We start from the raw sequence: 21,803 nt of genomic DNA, 5'->3' as shown, positions 1-21,803 counted from the left end.
AGGAGATTTCTGTTGGACTTGGAAGAAATCCCATTGCCTCGGTGGAGCGTCGCCGGCAGAAGAGCCCGCGCGCGCCACGGCAGGCGGGCTCGCGGGAGCGAGGCAGGCGCCACCGTGCACCCGGCCGCTCGCCAGGCCGCCGCCGTCCGAGCCGCTCGCTAAAGCGCTTTCAAAGATGCGTAAAACCAAATTCTTTTCTCATTTTTCACATGAAATGAATTTAGAGCACAGCGATTATTCAGCTGTGCTGTTAAAATGATTTTCAACAAATAACAGAAGTCATTAACAAAATCTGCCTAAGTAATAACAACCTGTGCTCAGGTCTTTACTATTCAGCCGCTGGGATCTTAACATGCTTTCTGATCTTTAGTGGGCTAGTAAAAACCTGTAAGAACTGGATATTAATGTTATTACCAAGCTTTTAGATTTTTTTTTTAAAGAGCATCTCTCATTTAAATTAAAGCATTCCTTGCAGCACTTTCTCCCATTGCCATGATGAAGCATGGCTGTCAATTCTGCCTCCGACTGCACAACCGGGTAGTAAAATCATGCTTCAATAAAAAGGGAAACGATTTTTGAAGCTGACTGTAGCTGGCTATTTTTCCCTCCATTTTGTCCTCCCCGGGTCCAGCCGTTCTGTTAAACGCACTGGCAYGTGCCTGTCCATTATCCCCCCTTTACGGCAAAAGCAAAGCTCAACATCCAAAGGATGATGACAGCTACTTGTAGGGACTGAGGGGGACCTTAAAAAGAAGTGCCTGTTGGCTTCTTCAGGCATTATTTCCATCCCTATTATCCCCCTGCTGCTGATGTATTGATTTGCTCCTAAACAGCACAAACAGCCTGTAAATACATCCTTCCCCCCAACCCGTGTATTTTCTTTTGTTAGAGCCATTCATTTCTATAAAGGCATTGGATTACGGATTTCCTGGCTTGCCGCACTCCATTAACACGCTGGAAACCACCCCTTTTCCAGCCAGCCATTAAACAGCACCTTTAATAATTGAGATTTCAAGGTTCAGGCCGTGATAAACAGCCGAAGGTGCCGCTCCACAGCCGCCTCTCCAGAGGCCCCTCCGGATTTCGATAGGCAAATCGGTTCGTTTGCGGCTCGCGTTACGTCGCAAACCTCGCGGGCGCTCCGCGTCCCCGAAGGAGCTTTAACGCACAGGGGTCAAAGCCCCGAATCCCCCGGGGCCGGCAGGGAAGGAGCCGTCCCGCGCGCCGCGGCGCCGGCGAGCAGTAGCGCTGGCTGCCGGCGGCTGCGACATCCCGCCGGCCGCGCTGGCCCCCTCCAGCTGTGTTTATGCTGGCTTCTTCCTCCACAGCTTCTACTGTTACGCCGAGCCCGGCGCGGCGCGGCGCCCGCCGGCGGGACACGCGCCGCCCGCCGCGGGGACCACGCTCGCCCCACGCGCCCGGGGGGCTCTCCCGGCTCCGCTGGCCTCCGCGGGGCCGGGGCTAGCGAGAGGTTGAGCTGTGGCCGGGGGCACCGAGCGCCTGTGCTCCACCTTTGCCGGAGTTACCCGCCAGCATTTAAAACGCTGCCTGCAATTAACTGCTCTSCGGCGGTGCAGCAGCGTGCTGAAGTGTGAAGTTACCGCCGAATCGTCTCCTGTATTCGCAGAGGCCTTGCCGCTCCGGCGGCGGCGCCCGGGCCTGGCGAGAGGCAGCCTCGCCCGCCCCTCGCGCGGGGCATTCGCGCTCCTGCACGTGGCGCTGACTTCCACGGCCTGTAGAGATACTTCCCTCCTTTCACTGGCCGCCGCTGCTCCCTTCCCCTTCCCATCGCTCTTCCACACACTCTCCCACCCCACAACCCAGGCTGCTGCCTCCTCCTCCTCTCCTGGAGGAGACCTCTTCCACACGTCCTGCATGGAGCATCGGGCATCCAGCACAACTTACCAGCATGGTCCCTGGGAACTGCAGCRTCCTTTGCTCTTTGGGACCGGGTGCAGTAACCAATGCCCACCGGCCTACGTGCATCCCTCCAACACTTGTAATGGATGAGATATGCAGCTTCTAAACAATTTCCTCTGCGCCATCTGCACGCCATACTGCACACCAGATGACAAGATAAAATTTGCAACAGCAAAGTTCTTGGAGCACAGCAACCTTCCAGAGACAGCAACCACAGCCTGTGGCAACAACAGCTCTACCAGCTTAGTCATGTACCTAGGACAGAAGACACCAAAATGCTGAAGCTGGCCAGGGGAACACACAGCAGAGGCCAGAAAAAATGCTTGAAAAACACCCCAGAATACCGCATCCCTGAGCAACGGCAAAACTGATGCTAATAGCTGGGAATGGACAATCACCACCCGGAGGTGACAGCACAGCACCTGCAAGGGGGGRAAGCCAGCGCTGAGATAAGAGACGGGCCAGCAGGCGCGGGCTTTAATTTCCTTTGARTACCTGCATAGGTCATGCGGCAAAGACTGGCTCTTGCTGAAGACTCRTATGTGCAAGGCGTGATGCTGTCAGCAGCTTCATCTTAACTCACAAAGAGCACAGTCGCAGTGGCAGCCCCGGGCACCTAGTCCTGCTCCAGCCAGGAAAGCCACTTTATGCCATTAGCTAGAAAAAGAGAAGCACTGGCACTCCCCTCTCCGAACCTGTTATGAACCTGGCAGATATTCCAGACAGCCCTAAAGACAGCGTGTCTCCATTTGGTTGGAAAAAAACCCCTAAAAATAAAAAGATATGTTCTAACTTGAAACAAATCTTTCACATAATGAACCAATCAAACAATTATCTTTGCTCTAGTGTGTTCAAATCAAGGCAATCTCCATTGACAATGACAACCGATTTACAGAGCTCATTTAAAGCCCCAGTATCCCTGGCTGCCGATTCACTAATGAACAATAAAGGTCATCTACTACAGTATCATTCTCGGTATTTTCAGACTGTACGGTGTGATACATTTGAAGTGGCACGTTCATAAAAAAAAAAAACCCCACCAAGACACCTTGCTGAGGAAAATGGGACCGGAAAGAGATCTGTGCCATGCCTAGGCACCAGACCGAAGAGGGAGTAACTCGGTGCTGAGCAGGACCTGCTGCCCCGGTTGCATCCGGGCCTCAGCCACAGCCTCTGGATGTCAACGGAAACATTTCAGGGAGCTTTGGATTAAGCTCTTGTATAGGAAAACAGTATCTGAAGGGGGGTGGGGAGGGAACGAGACATCTGTATCCTGGAATCAAGGCAGGAAGTTAAGGTCTGAAAGCCTTAGACAGCAAACAAATAGCCAAAGCGCTAGCCGTGGGTTGCTGAAATGCCACGCTCCACACGGAAACGTTCCTCTCTGATTCTGTCTTTGAGGTATCCAGAGGAAAGAAAGACCAAAATGCAACTGGATTATTTTTACTTTAKAAGGGCTTGTGATCTAGACAGTGGTACATATATGCAATTACTGCGAAACAAGATTTTCTACTTGATGAATAGCATACCTCTGCTAGATGGACGTTACATCTAYGACTCCTAACAACACGGCAACTGGGGCAATGGAGCCGAGCGCGTCCTAAATCGCACTGTCATGTCTGAGTGTTACCAGAACCAGATGCTTCGGAAGAAGCTGCAATTAGCAGACAATTAATAGTTTGCATAGGCCCCACAGGACAGAAGCAACTCCCTCTCCCCTCCCCAAAACCCAATCCTAAACAAAACAATTATAGGTCTAAGTCCAGATCTGCAGTGAGAGGTGCAGGTTTCAGAAGCACAAAACAGTTGATGGCATGTTTGTACTCAGACAGTGATAGCAAAACAGAATAAGAATTTGTTACTTATTTTGACTGTTTGAAGCCCATAGGAAAAAAAGCACGCTATAGGAGAATGGGGAGCTTTGAACAGTCTTTTCCAAAACTCAGTGTTGAATCTTCAGTGTTGACTTGGGCTCCTCTTTCATAAAAATATGTGAAATGCTATTTCCCACAAAATGAGATTTTCTTAAAAAGAACTTTGCAACATTTCAAAGGTCCCTCTTTTTAACGATCAAAAAGCAAAGTGGGGTATTTCATAGCATATCAAGCAGCTACCAAATACAATGAAGATTAAAGAAGAACCTTCCAGTTTTCTAAGTCGGAAAACCACAAGGCAGTGGATGCAAAACGGTCTCTAGGTACTAAAGTCCCTTGAAAAACTTTTAAAACTTGCGGTATAAACTAGTGCAACTGAAAATGAAACGTCTAAGGAGGAAAAGACCAGGGTTAAGGGTTCTGTATTGATTTTTTTTCCACACTGGGATGAAAGTGATTTCAGCTGGGACTCAGCATTACAGATGTAATTATAATTTCCATTTATATTTTTAGACTGTGTACAAAGAAGTGTAATAATGGACAGCTGAGCGTTTTTCATTGTCCGTTAAAAAYGGAATGTTTCTGATGAAATCTCTGTAAGACGAAGGACCACTGCAGTAATCGCTCTGTAACAGAGCTTTCTTTAGATGTTCAGTGACGAGAGGGAAGGGAGAGCTGTCAGCCCTTCACACAAAGGAATCAAACTAAAATGACATTAAGGTTGTTATTCCCCTCAATAATACTAAAGAGATTCCAAGTTAAGATCAGTAACAAGTCTCTTCAAAGAAAAAGTTGCATTATTCATTAAATAACCTTTTTGGATACTATTTACAGGATATTTAACAAAATGCATTGCATTAAAGCAACATTAAGGAGGTATTATATACAATATTATTGTATAATTATTATACAATATTATATAATATTATATAAAACATACACTTAAGTCCAGGCTTCCTGGAAGCTTCCGATAGCTAGGCACACGATTGCTACTGAAAAGCAAAACATACTCAAGGTAAAGCAGGTGCTTAAGTGCTCTGATGGATCTGGGCCTAAAACTGCATGTTGTAAACCCCAACCCAATTTCAGCTGACTAATTGACTTCTCCTTTTTAAAAAATTCCTTTTCATTTCAACCAGACCTGCTCTGCCGTCCTGCGCTTTCTGCCACGAACRGTGGTGCCGTCGGGACGGCGGCGCGGCTTGTACCTGGGAACAGCTTCCCCGGGCCGTTCCCGAGGGGGCTGCACCACACTAAGTGGTAAAGTGATCCTTAAAGAAAATTTGCAAAACCAGCACGGGTAGATTCAGGCAGCCTAAATTCAGCCTAGTCCCTAGTCAGTGAGAAAACTAGATGCCATTGGAGACCTCTAAAAAGCTAATTAGAAGAGTAGCAGCAGTCAATTCAGCCAGTAAGAAATAGTATGCACAGGGAAATCAGGCTTTCTGAGTGCGGCCATCAGTATCCTTAAAGATTTTAGCTGATTTTGTAAATCTTAATTACTGAATGTAGAGCTGTAAAGTGTGTTTGCTGTTTGGGGATCTTTAGAGAAAACAGGGTTAGTACACCCCGTGTCAGACCTTTCTCCTATTCCTCTTGTCCCACCTACAGTCTTAGGTGGTTGATTTTGGCTCAAGAGGATATCAGCATTACCTCTTYGAAAAAACAAAACAAAGGAAAAAACTGGGACCATAAAATGCTTCTGAAATACATTCTTTCTTTACTGAAGGCTTCTCTGTTTTCAGTAAAAAAGTATTCTTGTTCTTCAAAAAGCAGCACCTCAGATTGAGTCAAAACTCATAATAAAAATGCTAAACAAGGGACTCAAACCTAGTGACACATGGGCATGTATAACACAGTACGCTAACACCTAGATCCAAGCAAAAAKCCATTCACATGGATTTTCAACTGTGAAATCCTGCTGAGATGGGTTTTGCTTGCCAGATTTTGTCATGATCTACAGACTGCTCTCCAAGTACTTCCTTTCACCTGGAAAACAATGGCTATTTTCCTTCTCTAAATGAAGAAAAGCTCCAGCTACTCAATATCCAAGAACCCCCGTTGGCTCGGGGTTTTGCTTGATAACCAGGGCTGGGTTTCGTTCACACGCTTCCTGCCCCGTCTCTCCTCTCCTGCTGAAACCGGCTGCCAGCTTCCAGGCTGCAGCCTCAGACCATCTAACACCCAGCTCCAATTCTCCTTGCTGAATTACATCTGGAGTGGAACAAAAATGGCAGATAATTCACTTTCGATTAAAGTTAACGCTCTCCTCCCCTCGCTTCCCGTGTCTGTTATACAGAGGACGTGTTTGCCTGTTCTGCTCTGTTTTTTCAGCTGTTACGAGTGCATGAGATATCAATTACTGCGTGCGCAGCGGACGGTGACTTGAGGAACAGCTTCCAGTTTACATGGCTCCTCACCTCTATCACTCACTCTAACGTTTAAATGAATCCTGTTGAGAGAGAGTCCTGAAGCAGAGGGATTCCGTAGGATCCCTCTATCTTCCCCCATTTTTTCCCTACTAAAGGGTTCAYCAGAGCAGATTCTCTCTTTAAAACTAGTATTTATTCAAACGGCTGTAGGATCCCATCTGCTCATGCCGAACAGAGCAAGACACTAAGGCTGCACTAGTAACACATAAAGTCAGTAGTAAGTACGAATTATGTCAATAACTGTACAGCCGGATTAAATTACATTTGGCAGACAAAGATTCAGAGTACAGCAAAAACACTTACCACTATTTTAAAGGTGTGTTAAAGTTTTTAATAGGTGTATTACAGTATTCAACATATTCCCAGAATAAGGCTTGCTGAAAGTCAGGCTAGGCCTGTGTACTACGTCACACCAGGCACGTGCCTACAGCGTTTTGCTGGCACGCTGCTGGCAYGGCTTGCTACCCGGGGGAAGGGCGCTCGGTAGCTTATGTAGATTCTCCCACATACGCACCAATAARAGAGTGGTATCGTCGTGCATCTTGTGTTTTGTTTATGCCGTATTTCAAAGAACTGTTCTTGCAGAAAGTTCTGTACAGGTGCTGTGACAGAATTAGCACTAATTTACATAACTATTAAATGCTAGAACAATACAATATTTTCCAAGGCTTGAGATGAGGTAACATTTTGTAAGAAAGCAGAGATTCAATTTTCTCTATAACAAGATGCAACGGGAGTTTTAACTCCATGTTGACTCTCAACAAAGTTATTGGTTTATAACTGTTACTGATCTGAATGTTACTAATTATTAAAAGACCCTGAATTATATTCATTTTTAAGTCCTTATTTTACTTCACTTGTATCTGTGATATGATGGGATAGAGTTGGAKAGAATAGGTATCATGCAAAGCTGTATTCCTTAAAATGTCTTAAAATCTCCAAAACATGGACAGATTTGGATTGCTTAGGCTGGTGGGCAGAATTCATGGGGCGAAACAGGCACGCTAATCAGGTACAATAAATGACACCAGAGCTTAATTCAATTGCTACAAAATTGACAGCAAAGAAATAGAGGAATATACTCTACCAGTGACTGCATTTCAGTCTGAACTACCGCTTGTGGAAATCAAGAGGAGCATCTCTACGGACTGCAGTGGTTCTGGAATTGGCTCATGCTAGCTTAATTTGGATCACCCTAGCCAACGCATGACCTTAGAAAGGGTCCTGGTTGAGGAGCAACATAAAAGTCTTAGGTGAATACATGGGCAAAGAAAAGCTGGAGAAACCCATGGAATTTAGAATTTTCTCTTAATAAGTGTTTAAGAGACTTCAGTGCAGAGAAATTAAATATGTTACCCACTCATGAAATGGAAGTAGTTTGGCTGCCAATTGCATGAGCGCTGTGTTGAAACAGCTGCTCTAGCAACTGTTTTTACTATTAACTTCTTCAGTGATTCTCTCAATCCCAAATTTGACACCTCTTTCCTTTAATCACCGATTTATATAAAAGCTCTCTCCTCACAAGGCAGTGTTTCACGCAGAATAACAACCACCAAAACCTGCAGTTCTGTTTAAAGCACTGCCCTTACGTTTCTCTGTGGACTGGATCGCTCCCATCCCTATTTATTCTCATTTCTTAGTGGGTGGCATTCTCAGCGCTCGCGGCTGTGTCTCTTACATGTTTGCAAAAGAACCCTGATATTTGCAGAGTCCTTACATTTGAGTCCTTAAGCTTTCACAACCTGTCATTACCTTCCAGCATGCAATTAAGATTRTCCACATACAGTTCGCCTTGCTACTTCATCATCAAAATCTCCTTTTCTGTTCCATAAATGCAATAATGCAATAATACATATAACCAACTCACTCCAAACGTCTTGCTATTAGAAGCTGACTCTCGCCATCACGACAGTGCAATTTCCTTGTATTTTTTAATGTCTTCCCGGTCTTTTTTCTGAACTTGCTTTGCAAAGACTGGAGGCAGACAAAGCATTGCAGAGAAGCAACCGCAGTCTGCCTCCAAGTGACGGCCCCCAAAGCAAGGTTGCGATTCGTTTACAGGAATCTAGTGGAGCTGTGACAGCACGTGCAAGACCTTCRTGCATAACGCTGTGGGAGCGCTGCAGGAGGACCGTTCAAAAGCACTGATGCAACAACCTCAAAAAAATCACCTGTTTTACAGACTATGTACTCACACCTGATGCTGTTGACTTCCTACACTTCTCCTTTGCTGGCTGGTTTTAAAGGACATTCACTGGCAGCAGTCTTTCAACCACACCTCCAGACCTATTTATCAAGAGAAAGCCAATGCCYAGACTTGCAGCGGAGCTCTCTCTTCTTATTTTAAGAACTTCCCTACAAAGAGAAAAACGCGYCTTCTTACCTTAGCAGCTTAAGGTCCACACTTTTTGATCGGTCCTGATTTATAACCCAATATAAGCAGCAACATTTTTACTCCAAATATCTATGCTTTTTCTTATAAAGCAGCCAGCTGAGCTCCCCCGTCTGCTAGTCCCCTGGGCGATTTCAATATCCACCTCAACAGTGCAGCGGATGTATTTGCATTTTGTGGTACACACCTTATTCCCCAGGTTTCACTCAGCGCATCACTCTGTTGATGCATTCTGTGGGACATACGCTTTTGTTTTTTAATTTGATCTTCTTCTTTTTAATTTGCATTCACTTATCTTTTTTCCACAGATCCTTCAACTCAACCTAACCATTTTCTACTGACACTTACTTCTTTCATTAATATTTTGTTCCTGAATAGTTGTTTTGTTCTTTTACTCATTGGAGGCATAGCTAACATTGCTTTCTTTCCTGTTTATGAGGCAGTACCTCCATAACTTCATGAAATTTTATAATATTAATTCATTCACTTTTGTTTGAAGACAACATTTTCCTCAATCACCTGTATTTTTAAGCTGAATTTGGTGCTCTTAGTTCTAGTGGGAGGTCTTTATCCCTGGCTATACACTAAAACCCCCACCAGATTCATGTTTTTTGTAAACGTGACACTTTGAAGTATTTCTATTTACTCCAGCTAATATCTTCTTGCAAAACAGGCTGGCTGTTTAGTTTCAAAATATTAATTGACTTTTAAACTATTCCACATTGCATTAACTGGCTCTTCACTATGAGGAGCTGAGTGACTTGTTAGAAAAATTGACAAAATCCATCCCTGTCTACCTCCTCCTACACTTCCAAAGTATTCTTCTGGGACATCTGGCTTTTAGTTTTTTTTTTAAGCTACATCCCAGTTGTTGCAGATATTTTCTTTGCTAAATTTTCTTTAGTTATTCCCATGGAAATTACAGAGGGGTCTGTCAGTCGCAATCCGTGACTTCGTGCCACAAACCTTGACCTTTCTGACTTTCTAAGGAATGCTTTTTCAGTATTAAGACCTAATTTGCCTTGGATAGGGAACATCCACTCGGTTTCAGCCAATACCTCGCTCTGTTTTGTTAGAAAACYGAAGGCATGTTTAACAACCAAATCTCCTCCCTTTTGAATTCAACTCGAGAGACTTCTGTAAGTGATCCTGTTTACAATTTTACTTCCTCCTTTCAGCCAAGTCTTACAGACACGTAGGTCACCTCCGACACACGACCGTTTCCTGAAGCATGTCTCCAGCGCATTGCCCCTGCCCTGCTTCCCTGCCCGGGCTCTTGCTAGTGCAGGCACGCACAGGTTATCTGGGAGCGCGCTGTGTTTTTGGACGAACGTGTTTTGACGCCGCGCACAGATAAAGCTCTCCGACACGACGCACGACGCAGAGGCGATGGCGGCACCGCGGCAGGCTCGAGGACGCGGCGGGACAAGACGCACGGGGCGCTCACAGTCTCGGGCTGCGTGGAGCTCCTGCAGACTGCCGGGGCCACGGTGGGCTCACGCTCCACCCGCCTCGAAAGCCACCGGCTTTCCTGACAGCTCAGAGATGCCAGGCAGGTTTCACAGCAAGTGGTTTTATTACCTTTCAGSGCTAAGTACAGTTAGTTAAGCAAATCTTAACTGTTTGATATTGGATTGAAGCTAATCTTCTAATGAGCACATCAGCTTGGTTCCCAAGCCTGTGCGAGACTGAGCTCTATTTTTCTCTTTGCTTATATTTCATCTTGGCTGGTTTATTGCAACATTTCTTGGAGGTCCTTGACTAGGACCAATATTTCCATTAAAACTGATTCTAAATTCATCTGCCAGGATTTAAAAACCAACTAAAACCATACACATATTTCATTTATAATGAGATCATCACATTGGAAGATACAGACAGATAAGGTTCTCCTGCATTTTCAGTGAAAGTACAGCTGTCAAGATAAAAATCATATTTAAAAAATATCCCTGAGTTACTGATATTACTTTAGATTATTAAAACTGAAGAGAAAGTTAATAATCAAGTATGCCATAGAATATACTGTTTGAATATTATTTATATTTTATGCGACTAGGATGATGAAATTAAGTAGGTCACTCATCTTTGTTCCCTGCTTAGTTCTAATCATATTTAATTTTTTAAATTTCCAGATGATCTTAGTCATCTTAGTTTGCTGCTCTTGCTGGGGGAATATTTTAAAAATACATGATTTATACTGAAAAGTAAAGTAAAATATTTACTCACAATTGTTTTTCAAATCTCTTTCTTGACTCTCTCAATCTTTTCCTTCATATTTTGGGCAGAAAAAAAGCTAGCAGAATTTAATGTATTTAAACAGTCAGCCTTCTCCAAAATGTTTGTTTTAATAGCACAGGTTTGTAAACTTTTCCTGGCTGTTCAAGCCAATGGTTGGCAAAGTTTTGGCATACAAGGGAGTAATTTAGTCTCTCTCTCTCTCTCTTTTTTTTTTTTTAAATCAAGAGTAATGTGTATTTTTTAAGCTAACTTACCAAGAGTCGTATTTATAAACTCATCTCTAAAAAGCACAGATATTCATTAGTTCCCAAGCATTTTTTTCCTCTTAAGAGGCAAAAAGAAATGAAATAATAGTAACAGAGTGGGAATCRGGTTAGCAGCCACATGGCAGTGACTTCACGTACTTCATGTACGACAAGGGGGGCACAGAAAGAAGCAGGCAGAAGTAAAGGCACAGGGGGTAAAAAACATTTCAGCATTTCAGTGGAAAGATGATAAAAYAGGACAGCCTTGACAGCTTCTCCATGAAGCAGCATGAGAAATGGGGGAGATACGGTCTTTTAACTGTACCCCAAAATATGAAAAATTTTTCATAATCTCCCTGCTCTGTGCAGCATTCCACCACCTCGGAGGGCAAATCTGGGCGCTACCAACCCAGTATCGTACGTCAGCCCGACCGAGCGACGTGCTGAGGAAGGTAACTGGGGAGATCAGGAGATCAGGAGCAGGACGGCGGCGCAGAACCCCCCTGCGGTCCCGCTGCAGAGGCACCGCGCGGCCGCGCGACCCTCCCCAGCGCACGGCGGTCGACGTGAAAAGCTGACCCCCACGTCAGGCCACCGGCCGCCGGGCGTAGCGGAGCCGCGCTGCGGAGCGATGCTGCCTGACGCACTGTCGGACGTCAAGCAGCAACGCGAACGAAGTACAGCAGGCGAGAAGGGGGAAGAGATTTTTTTTTTGCAATGTGGGATGGATTACATTAAATCACTTTGATTTAAAAGTAAAAAATTTAATTGTGATTTAAATCAACAAGCAGGGACTCTTGATTTAAATAATTGATTTTAACTGTGCTTTTTCATCTGTGCTCTTTGGTTAGTCGATTCCCATAGGTCGGGAATGCTCTGACAAGTTGATTTGCAGCTAATTATAGTCTCTGCACAAGAATTGTGATTTCTTTTTGTTAACCACGGGAATATACTATATACATATTTAAGTGATGCCAGTATATTAATTTCAGATTCTGCTAGAGAACGCTGAATGATGACTCTTATTTAATATATAATTAACTTTTTCTTGTGATTTTTGTCAAGCCACTTTCTGATGACGTCTTTGGGATTCAGTTAAATTGCAGAAAACCTGCATTTTGGTATAAACTTTGTTAGTAAAATAAAGGCAAGTAGCTTCAACTGCAGGAAAAAGTTAATGAAACTTGCTAAGTAATCTGTTCCTTCTCTTTGAGGATCCTTATCTCTTCATGACATAGCTGTTAGGGACACTTGGCTTTCGACTCRAACTGCTAGAAGTGTTTTTGACTCCGTCTGTAGAGGCTACCTCATACACTGAGGGCATGGGGACCCCAGCCTCTTGAGTCAGTTGTGTTCTCCTGCTTAGTCGGGAAAGACTTAAGTGCTCAATCTATTTAGTTTATTGAAAGGGAAGTTTAAAGATGACATAAATGATCACTGCCCAGAAGGACTGAGGGGGAGGGATTTTGCAGACTGCTTAGTTCTTAAAATCTAACAGAAAAAGCCCTTAGTACATGGATACTGAAATTGAACAATCTCAGATCAAAAAAAAAAAAAAAAAAAGCACCATCTATTTAAGTGAAACAATTAACCTCTGAAGAATGTCATGAACTCTGCACTACCTGAAATTTTAATTCTAGGTCAGATGCTTTTGTAAATGCATTTATAAATTAATGCTATGGATCAAAATTGAGCTTTACTTTGACGCAGAAACGCAGAGGCTCTCGGAAGGCTCAGACTACGTGATCAAAATGGTCCTTTCTGGCTTCATACCCGGAAACTGAGCATGTGCTTCTTTCGGCTACTCCCTTAAGAAGCGCAAGTTGCACGGTCAATCTGAGCAGAAGCTTCGAGCRTGGTAAGGCTACGTGCTGCCACTGCACTGCAAGCCCAGTTCCTTAATATATTTGCCAGCTTCCCAGTTTTAAGGTGCATGTTACATTTACCACAGATATTCCTGTGGATCAGATACTAGTTTGCTCAGTGATCGCCTCCGAGACACYGAAATACAGCTCAACTCATCTTCACAGCCTGAACTCATCTTTCCATACTAGGAGATATTTTCTAATGCTCTTAAGTGCCTTTCCAGCACCACTCCTTTTCTTGACCAAAATGCCTGTTTTTCAATAGTATGATGATTCCAGAGGAAATCTTGAATACCAACTTTCCYTTGGAATCAGCATTTCTTACGAGGAAGGTGGCTCAGCTTTCCGATCTACACTCACAATGCCAAGCAGTGTCCTGCCTTGGTGTCTGGCAGTCTCTGCTTCTGATCACAGCCAGCTTTTCCACCACAAGAGCAAGGGGTACGTCTTCCGGACGTGACACTTCTCCAGCCAATGCTGTCTTTGGCAAGACTCTCACTTACGTTAAGACAGACTTCCCTAAAAGCGAGCTCAAAAATAAAACTATGAATGAACAGAACAGCTTGAGCTTCCTATCTCTTCCTTCATTTCAYTGGGAAAGTATTTTGGATTACATCAGGAGAAAGCTTGTTTTAAAATATTAAAAAAAAAAAGGAATAATGCAAATATTTTCCCAGATCCCACACCCTTGCCATGCTCCTTTTCCCAAAAGAGAAGCCTGGGGAGTACAAGAATCAAGCCATTCTCCTCCTAAGTGGAAGGATTTAACATTGCTTAATAACACTATTCAGCACTACTTAGCCTTAGCCCCAGGGCAACATGCAACTCTTGAGTGCAAAGAGCTGTATCTCTCTCGGAAAGCCTTCGCTCTGTCTTTCCCATTTTGCTGCTTTTCTGCAGACAGCGCAGCACAAYGCAGTGCCGGGTGAAGAGCTGCCACTCTCCTGCCACAGTAACTTACCATCTCATTCACAAGGTAATGTTGGCCTCTGTAGACATCGCTAAAGAAACTCCACAGACTGGCATTATTTTAGCTAGAAACTTAACTACATAACTCAGCTGGCCACTCATTAAGCCAGTCACATACAAAGCCTTCCTCCAAAGACTGCTGCCTCCTATTTTCAGCTTTTAATTAAAAGCGTAACCTTACACAGGAACAGATCCTCCACCCATCAAAGGCAAAAAGGGCGTTGCTGAGCTCAGTGAGACTGGGGCACTGGATTTGCTGCTGGGTCTACTGAAAAGGCAAGCACACTTGACACAGCYGAATTTCTCAAATACACTCAGCAGAGATTTACATCACCTGAAATCAGGTCCCTAATACCTACGCTTAAATTAGCAGCTACAGGGAAGGATGGCAAAAATATGAAACCAGAGGGCAAAGCACCACAGATGTTTTAAAGCTCAGACTTTACAGCCCAGCAGCAGATGCTGGTGGATGCTGCTGACAGTTGGACTTTCCCTTCGAGCAGGATGCCACCTTTGCACAGGGACTGGGGCAGCGCCTCAGGGTGCCGCACAGTTATAAAGCTATCAGGCAGCTGATCCTTGCTCCATCCTGCCCAGTGGGTAGGGAAAACAAAGCTTTCCTCCTCTCTCTGTCCAGGCCCATGCACGCTCCCAGCGGCTCCTCCTTCCTTCTGAGGAAGCAGARCAGTTTCCCTGGGCAGAAGTAACACCAGTTTCTCCTGACACGGTACTGGTTCCTTCCCCTCCTCTAGGGAAACYCCGAGTCGAAGTCGGGGTGCTTTCTCTCTTTCTTTGCATCATGCCACTCCAGTCTTGCAAGGAGAGGCCATTTCAACACAGTATTACTATAAGAAYCTGTTTCCCAGGATCTACAACTCTCTCCTGAAGCCTCTTTAGGTATCTTCTATTAATTAGGACATATATGGCTAAGGTCATAAACAACTGTATGCCCGTCCAAACCAAAAAAGATACGACTTAGAGATCTGACTGAGATCAGGACTTGGATAAGGAGAGGAATAAACCCAAAGACATGAAAGCATGAACAAATACAAGAATGCTGGGGAGCATAAAGGTGCTTTGAGGAGCTACCATCCCCGTAGCACCACCTTGCAGGACACACACCTATTGCTTTCTCTTGAGGTTTATTTCCTGCTGCCCGTTATAGTAATGTTCACAGCTCCTCCATGGAAAATAGATCGGCAAACGGTGGTTTTTACCTGGATTCCTCTTTACGTCTGGGCACTCAGCCATACGAACAAAGAAATCACTCATTTCCATTAGCAGCTGGCAATAAGACTGCATCTCCTTCCTTTGGATTCAGACATCACTGTAGCCATCTAGTCATTTGTGACTGCCAGGGCTTAATTACTGCGGTACCGTGAAACTGCAAAACTTACAGAACAAGGTGTAAACCCCAGCGGGCAGCTCGCTCGAGCGCTGGCGCCCCGGGGAGCGCCAGCCCCGAGCCGGGCCCCCCGCGGGCAGGAGCGCTCCGCAGACGGTCCCTCGGCTGGCCCGTGCACAGGGCAGGCACGCAGCTCCTGCAGAGCGCGCAACCCCGCTGCAGCGCAATCCGCCTCCCTCGACGGCATCGTCTTCTTAGACAGTGCGACACTTCATTCACGCCGATCTCCAAAAGCCTAGCAAACGTTTGGATGACTTCCTACATGGCTAGTCCTAGCCAGCTAAATATTCTGGCCCCTCGTAAGACGTAAGAGTGATGTTCCAGCAAGTTAAATGGAGGCTTTTCAAGAACATGGTGAAATTCAGTGTCTGATTCAGAGCGAGCTGTTTTGAAAAGAAGTGGTGCACACTATGCTGTGGGGACATGCCGAGGAGGCCAACAGTTTTTAAAAAAGAATAGGAAAGAGGAAATACACAGAGCGCTTGACTGCTGTGTAAACCAAGGGTGTGTCTACATTTGGAACATGCTGAGTTCTGGTCATCCTAGCTCAAAARGGAAATAGGAGAAATAAAAGGTATTCAGATATGGCTGATGAAAGTAATTCCAGTGGGAAATTTCCATTTTAAAATGATTGGAAAAAATAAAGCTGATTAGCTTGGAGGGAAGATGAATAAAAGGAGACATGATAGGGAATGCAAAAATTGCTGTAGAGAGTTACACTGGGTGCCAATTGCTAATTTATTCTTGTAATTCACAAGGAAGTAGACACTCAGTAAAATTGAAATTTAAAATAGATAAAAAGACTATGTATAATTAAACTACACACAACTAACCTGCAAAAATCATTGCTAAACCACGATAGAAGATATGAGTGTCCTACTGCGTAGGAGAAGTTTCCAAATGATGGTTGATCCAAACACCATTTGAAGGCAATAACTAAACAATAGACACATCCTTTGGTTGAGAAACCACGTACATTAAAAATGCCTGCAAACATCCAACAATTTTTTGCAAGACAGCCTCTATATTGATTTCAAAAGTAAGATATTGTTAATATTTTCATTTGCAGTTGGATGCAATGTTACGTATTTCTCCATCAGTCTTTGCAGTAACACCTTCAAATGTAAATAGCTCAGTGGAAAAAAAGCAAAAGGAAAAGSAACAATGCACCTTCACTGATTTCCTAAAATGCCAACAGTACTTTATAATTGAAAATCTATTCTGGGTTGTAAACAACTTTTCTTGCTTTGCTTTTATATAGGAACTGATCTTGCTTGTAGGTGCAGCAAGTGGACTGAGCGACCTCTTGGAAGTCCTTTCCAGCCCTCTGATTCTCAGGGAGAATATTTTCTATTTTCATTTTCTTCCCCACTGCTTCCCACTATCTCCTCTATTGCTCTCTCGCTCCTCTCTCTGGCTTGCTAAATCTCACAATCTGCTATTAGAACTCCCACAAAGGGGACCGAAATCTCGGAAACGCTTCCTTTTTGCCATGCCCCATTGGTTTCAGATTAGAGTTATTCTTCCTTGAGTTGATAAGGATTAAAAATAATAACAAAAAAAMCCTCAGAGAATTCGCTCTCATTTCCGCACTGCTCTGTTAAGGCACAGAGATGGTCGCTGGGACTAGACAGCTAGTCAGATGGCCTTTGTAGCCACGGTGGGACTTCGGTAGCTGTGGCTGCTGTAGCAGAGACTCTCCACAGCAGTACCTGGTCTTTGCCAGGTAGGATTGTATCAATATAAAGTCGGTCACAGTTACGCCCTGCGATGACCTGCCGTAAGTCTTGCAGAGCCAGCTTCCTTAATGTCATGTTCCCTCCTTGTGGATCACGACTCTTGCTGACATGTTCAGTGAGTGACACCTTTTTTTTAAATCAACTGTCAAATTATTAATAAAGTTATAAAGATAGCATTAAATCAGTAAAAGGTGGCAAGGCAAAACTGCACTACTTTCTTTCAGTTTGGAGCCAGACATTGGCTCTGGGCTGACTTCCCTAAGCACGGGAGGGAGGGCGAGGGGGAGTGCGTGGGCCGGGGCTCAGCACCGTACCTGGGCAAGGATGCATACTGCCTTTCCATGCCTTCGAAGTGGAGGTTGTACGAGCTCCCGTCTGGACCTTTTCCAGGCACCTGTTGAGAGGAAAGTAATTAGAGATGAACATCAATTATACACCTCGGTTACCAACAATTCATCTCGAAGCGATAACCAGGAAACACATGATGCTGCATCACGCCAAAATCAACGAAAGGAAGGTAGAGGCTCAGAGAAGCTGCAAATCCCCCCCACAATCTCATCACTGCTAACAAGCAAGGGCTCCATGACAAATGGCCCGTCAGAACAGGTACAGCGTGCGGAGCCTCTGCCTTGTCCGCGTGCCAGCTGCGATGCTGCCGCTCCTTTTCTGCTTGCCGGTCCTCCGCGAATGCAGTGCTATCGGGAGGTAAGCAAATTAAGCAAACCCACGCTTTCTGATCCCTGCAGCATAAGTATTTCAATTCAAGTTAGCGTATTAGTACCCAGTCTGCTGTTTTTCTTCCCTTTGGGCATTTTGCGCAAGTATAAAGCACAATATAAACAAGCTGCACGTTCATTCTTAACGCAAACCCAGAGACTTTCTGCAACGCCACTGCAAAGCTCAGCACCCAGCTGGGAGCTCAGCGCGTTCAGCGTGCTCCGGTGCCGTTTCAGGAGGGAGGTCTGAGCGCGCTCAGTCCAGATGCCAGCTCGCTGCTTGGTTTGTTTTCAAGACGGCAACTGGAGCTGGCCGGAGAGCGCAGTTCTCGCAAGAAGGCTCCAAGTGGGGTACGCGACGCTGAACTTCAATGCTTTTAGCGCGCAGGAGCTCTCCCAATTTCACTCACTCAATGCCTGCTGATGGCCCAAAGTGTTAAGAGCCTTGTTAAAATGGAGCTATTAGTCTTTTTCTCCATAAACGCAGGAGGCTCTGGCTGCATTCAGTGTTTCCTACATTAGTATGTATTCCTATTCCGGTGCTGCTGGAATCAGCAGTTTTATAAAGCAATATACTAAGAGGCCATTTAAAATCCCCTTCCCCTTTTACAGATTAATGGCAGTAGGGAAGATTTAATGCCTTTTCAAACATTTTTAACAATTCATTAAAAGAAAAGAATAAATCACACAAAGCTTTCTGCAAATGCCTGATTATAAAACGAGAAAAACAAACAAAAATTAACATGTTTTTCACGTCCTACAGGTTAGCGTACACTTCTGTCAGTCTTGTAATTTATGCACAATACGTCATTTTCCCCAAAGAGATTTAAAAGCTGCTACAGTGGGAAAGGTTGTGCACTCAGGTGCAGTAAGTCTTATCTACCTGTACAAACCTTTTTTTTGTACAATCTCTCTTTATAATTACAGAAGTCCAGTCCAATGCAAATAGAGGCATCACTGCTTGCAGCTACTAGGCAAAGTTTAGAAATTATTCTAGACAAACACTGCTATGCACCTTGCCATGCTCGGGTTATTTCAATGAGCATCCAAGATACTCATAAGTGAACTAATTACTTAGCATAGATCCTTTGCTAACTCTCCTCTATCTGAATCAAAATAGAAGGGAGCCCTTGTGGGACTGATGGTTACAAGAAAATAACCACCTCTGATTTGAAATGACCCCTACTTTGGCAGTGCTTCACTTTRGACCAGAAAAAAATCACAATAATTGCCCTACATTTCAAAAGAGGGCAGTAGGCTAAAGCGATCATTCATTCACTTTTCCACCTGTAAAAGTGACATACAGAGAGGATTTATAGAGACGGAGTCACTCAGGCTCCGAGTCACAGCCACTTTGGACCTTCCCACGCTGCTAATTTGAGCAGGTTGGTAACCGCCCAGGTACTCGGCTGAGAGGGGAGCCTCCGAATTTCTGCTGTTTTATCGAACAGAGAGGAAAAACAAATATACAGTTGGGTCTGCCCAGCACCAAAGMCACGTAAAACACTGTCTACCTGCCTGGAGGGCAAGAGGTTATCGATTATGTGCCATGGCAAGACGTTTCTGAGCTAAACGATGCCCGAGGAAACTCCTGGTGCGTTYGCAAGCCCCGGCAAGGGTCGTGGTGGTGACTTCCACGCCTATCGAGAGCAACAGCGGCCAGCTAGCGCACGGTAGCTGCAGCAGGCTTAGCTCTGCATTCCCGTTTAGCAGAAATCCCCAAACCACACCAGCCACCAGGAAGTAAAAAAAAAAATTAAAAAATTACATTGCAAGGCCTTTTTATGGCCCCAAAATATCCTTTTTTTTCTGATGGCTTCTTACAGACCAAATAAAATGAGGTCCCCCCTGCCAGTTCTGTTTGTATATATGATTTGAGAGACAGTTACCATAGAAACGCCTTGGTGGAGGAGACAATTTTACTAATTTGGTTCCATCTAGCTGCTAAATCTCCGCACCCTATATAAAACCGCCCAATACATGCCAAAAGCAAGCTCTGGCTCCGCGTCTTTAATTAAAAACTCAGCCACTTCTCCTCATTTCCTTGCTCCATCTGTCCACGCACCAGTAAAGACGTTATATATCCCTGAGCTAAGAGCAAAATGGTTCCTGAAATAAGATACTACCCCGGCGAAGAGCGAAGTTGCTAAAATGGAAACGCTTCCCTCGTTGAAGTTATTTACGTTCCAGAAAGAGCCAAAGCAAAGGGTGCCGCGCCGCCTTCACGCACCGCGCTCAAAGCCGCTAATTAAAAGGATCGGAGCAACTCCCCCAGCCCGCGCAGCGCTGCTCCTCGGGCCCGGCGCCCGCGCTTTCACGGCCCGACGGGAGGGACGACCAGGCCGGCGCGCGGCGAGGCACGCGGGCGCCCGGCCCCGCGGGCGCCTTGCCGAGCGCAGCCCGTAGCGCGGCCGCCCGGAAGCGCTTCTGCGATCAGCACCCTGATCAGCACCGAGGGAGCGGCAGATTAAACGCACGTTTCGCACATGTATGCTAACGCGCCACAGCGGGAACCACTGGAAACGGGCATCCGTATTTTTAAGGTTTAAATTAACTGCATCAACTTAAGAAAAGCCATCGTTACGCAGAGATCACCTCCTAGTCTACAGCACGCTCAAACAACTAACAAGTCAAACACGAATATGCAAAAATAACAGGGTAGAGAAAAACACAGAAACAGCCATCATCCCATCAGGGCCTTTAAAGAAGCAGCACACTTGAGTGGAGGAAAGGAAACGCTATCTTTACTAAAAACACCAGCAAACCGCTCGTGAAACCGCCCGCTGCAGAGCGGCGCTGCGGCCCAGCCCTTTGCAGAACCGCGCGCGAACGAGCGTGGACGCGGCCACGAACGGCAGCAGCCGGGAGCGCAAACCCTCAACGGGCCGGCCGCTCGCCGAGGAGCSGCTCGGCGGGAGCTTCCGCTCTTAGCGGGTTACTCCGCTGACTGCCCGTTCTGGAGCTTCCCTGAAGGACAGGGCTCCGGCCCCAGCCCAAGACGAGATACCGGACAAACGGACGAGAGAGGAACGAGGGCGGACTGGGGCTCTCTGCACCTCCCCGGACAAACAGGGTCTACGTTTGCTCCAAGGAAGAGAACTGCAAAAAGACTGGTAATCTCACGTTCTGTAATTGATCCAAAAAAAGACAGAAAGAGAAGCTAACTGCGATGAGAAAGAAAAAACAAGGAGAAAAAAAAGAGCGCTTTGCGGTGGGAACACAAGCCACGTCCCCGTCCAGTTCGGTAACTGCCGGGTACTGTAGCGTCGCTCTCTCACGTGGGGAAACGATAAGCTGGCAACAAATCTCAAACCTGCCAATTTCTCCCTCAGAAACTTCCCAGAAAAAAAGCAATGTGAACATGCACGTGTAGATCAAACCAGAGAACAAACATCTCAGATCAGCCAAATGTTTGCRCAGAAATTATACAGCACGAGTAAAATATACCTGCAGGCAGGTGTCTCGAAATAGTCCAGGGTTTGCCTACCAGAAAATACTGCGGCTGCAAAAGACCAATTCTTTGTAAGCAGAAAAAGGACTTCATCGTGGAGCTTGAAGCTGCCTTGCGAGCAGCCCAGGACAGCGCATGAGGCCGTGACGTGCCCCGAGAGACACCGCGCTGCACCTCGGCCCTGCCTGCCGCTGGCTTCTTCGGGGAGCGCTCGGGAAGGGCCAAGAGCCTCCCCGGCAGGGGCCAGCAGCCGTCGCGGCACGGCCAACTGTGCCATGGGCGAGCAGGACCGTCGCGGAGCGGGAGTCACCTCGGCCCCGCGCGCCGGGAGCTGCCGGGCACGGCAGTGGGAGCTCCACGCTGCCGCCCGCCGCGCTGCCCCCCGAGCTGCCGGCTCGGCACCGCCGCCACCTCGCCGCCTGCCCGGGCGGCCCAGGCTCGGCAGCTGCTCGCCGGGAAGGAGAGGCCAAGGCAGCGCGGTGCCCGGGCTGCCTGCGGCCCTTGTTTCCTCCCGGGAAGGAAGGGCCAAGGCGGCGCGGTGCCCGGGCTGCCTGCGG

The 21,803-nt window shown here is 46.0% G+C and overlaps 1 protein-coding gene across 1 annotated transcript in view; it reads right to left on the bottom strand.

Moving 5' to 3' along the window:
• The window catches only part of PARD3B (par-3 family cell polarity regulator beta), a gene marked incomplete at its 5' end in the record, with an annotated part of 417,421 nt that overhangs the window by 10,768 nt on the left and 384,850 nt on the right, over positions 1-21,803 (bottom strand). The window contains one exon of the mRNA XM_085299549.1: positions 17,394-17,473. Within this exon, the coding sequence (XP_085155675.1) occupies positions 17,394-17,473 (80 nt within the window). The remainder of the gene's footprint in view (positions 1-17,393; positions 17,474-21,803) is intronic.

This window comes from Rhea americana, unplaced genomic scaffold (genome assembly GCF_003343005.1).
Source record: "Rhea americana isolate MKP2758 unplaced genomic scaffold, rheAme1 scaffold_15, whole genome shotgun sequence".
Classification (NCBI taxonomy): domain Eukaryota; kingdom Metazoa; phylum Chordata; class Aves; order Rheiformes; family Rheidae; genus Rhea; species Rhea americana.
Note: the sequence above shows the minus strand (reverse complement) of the source record. Positions and strands in the feature narration are given on the sequence as shown.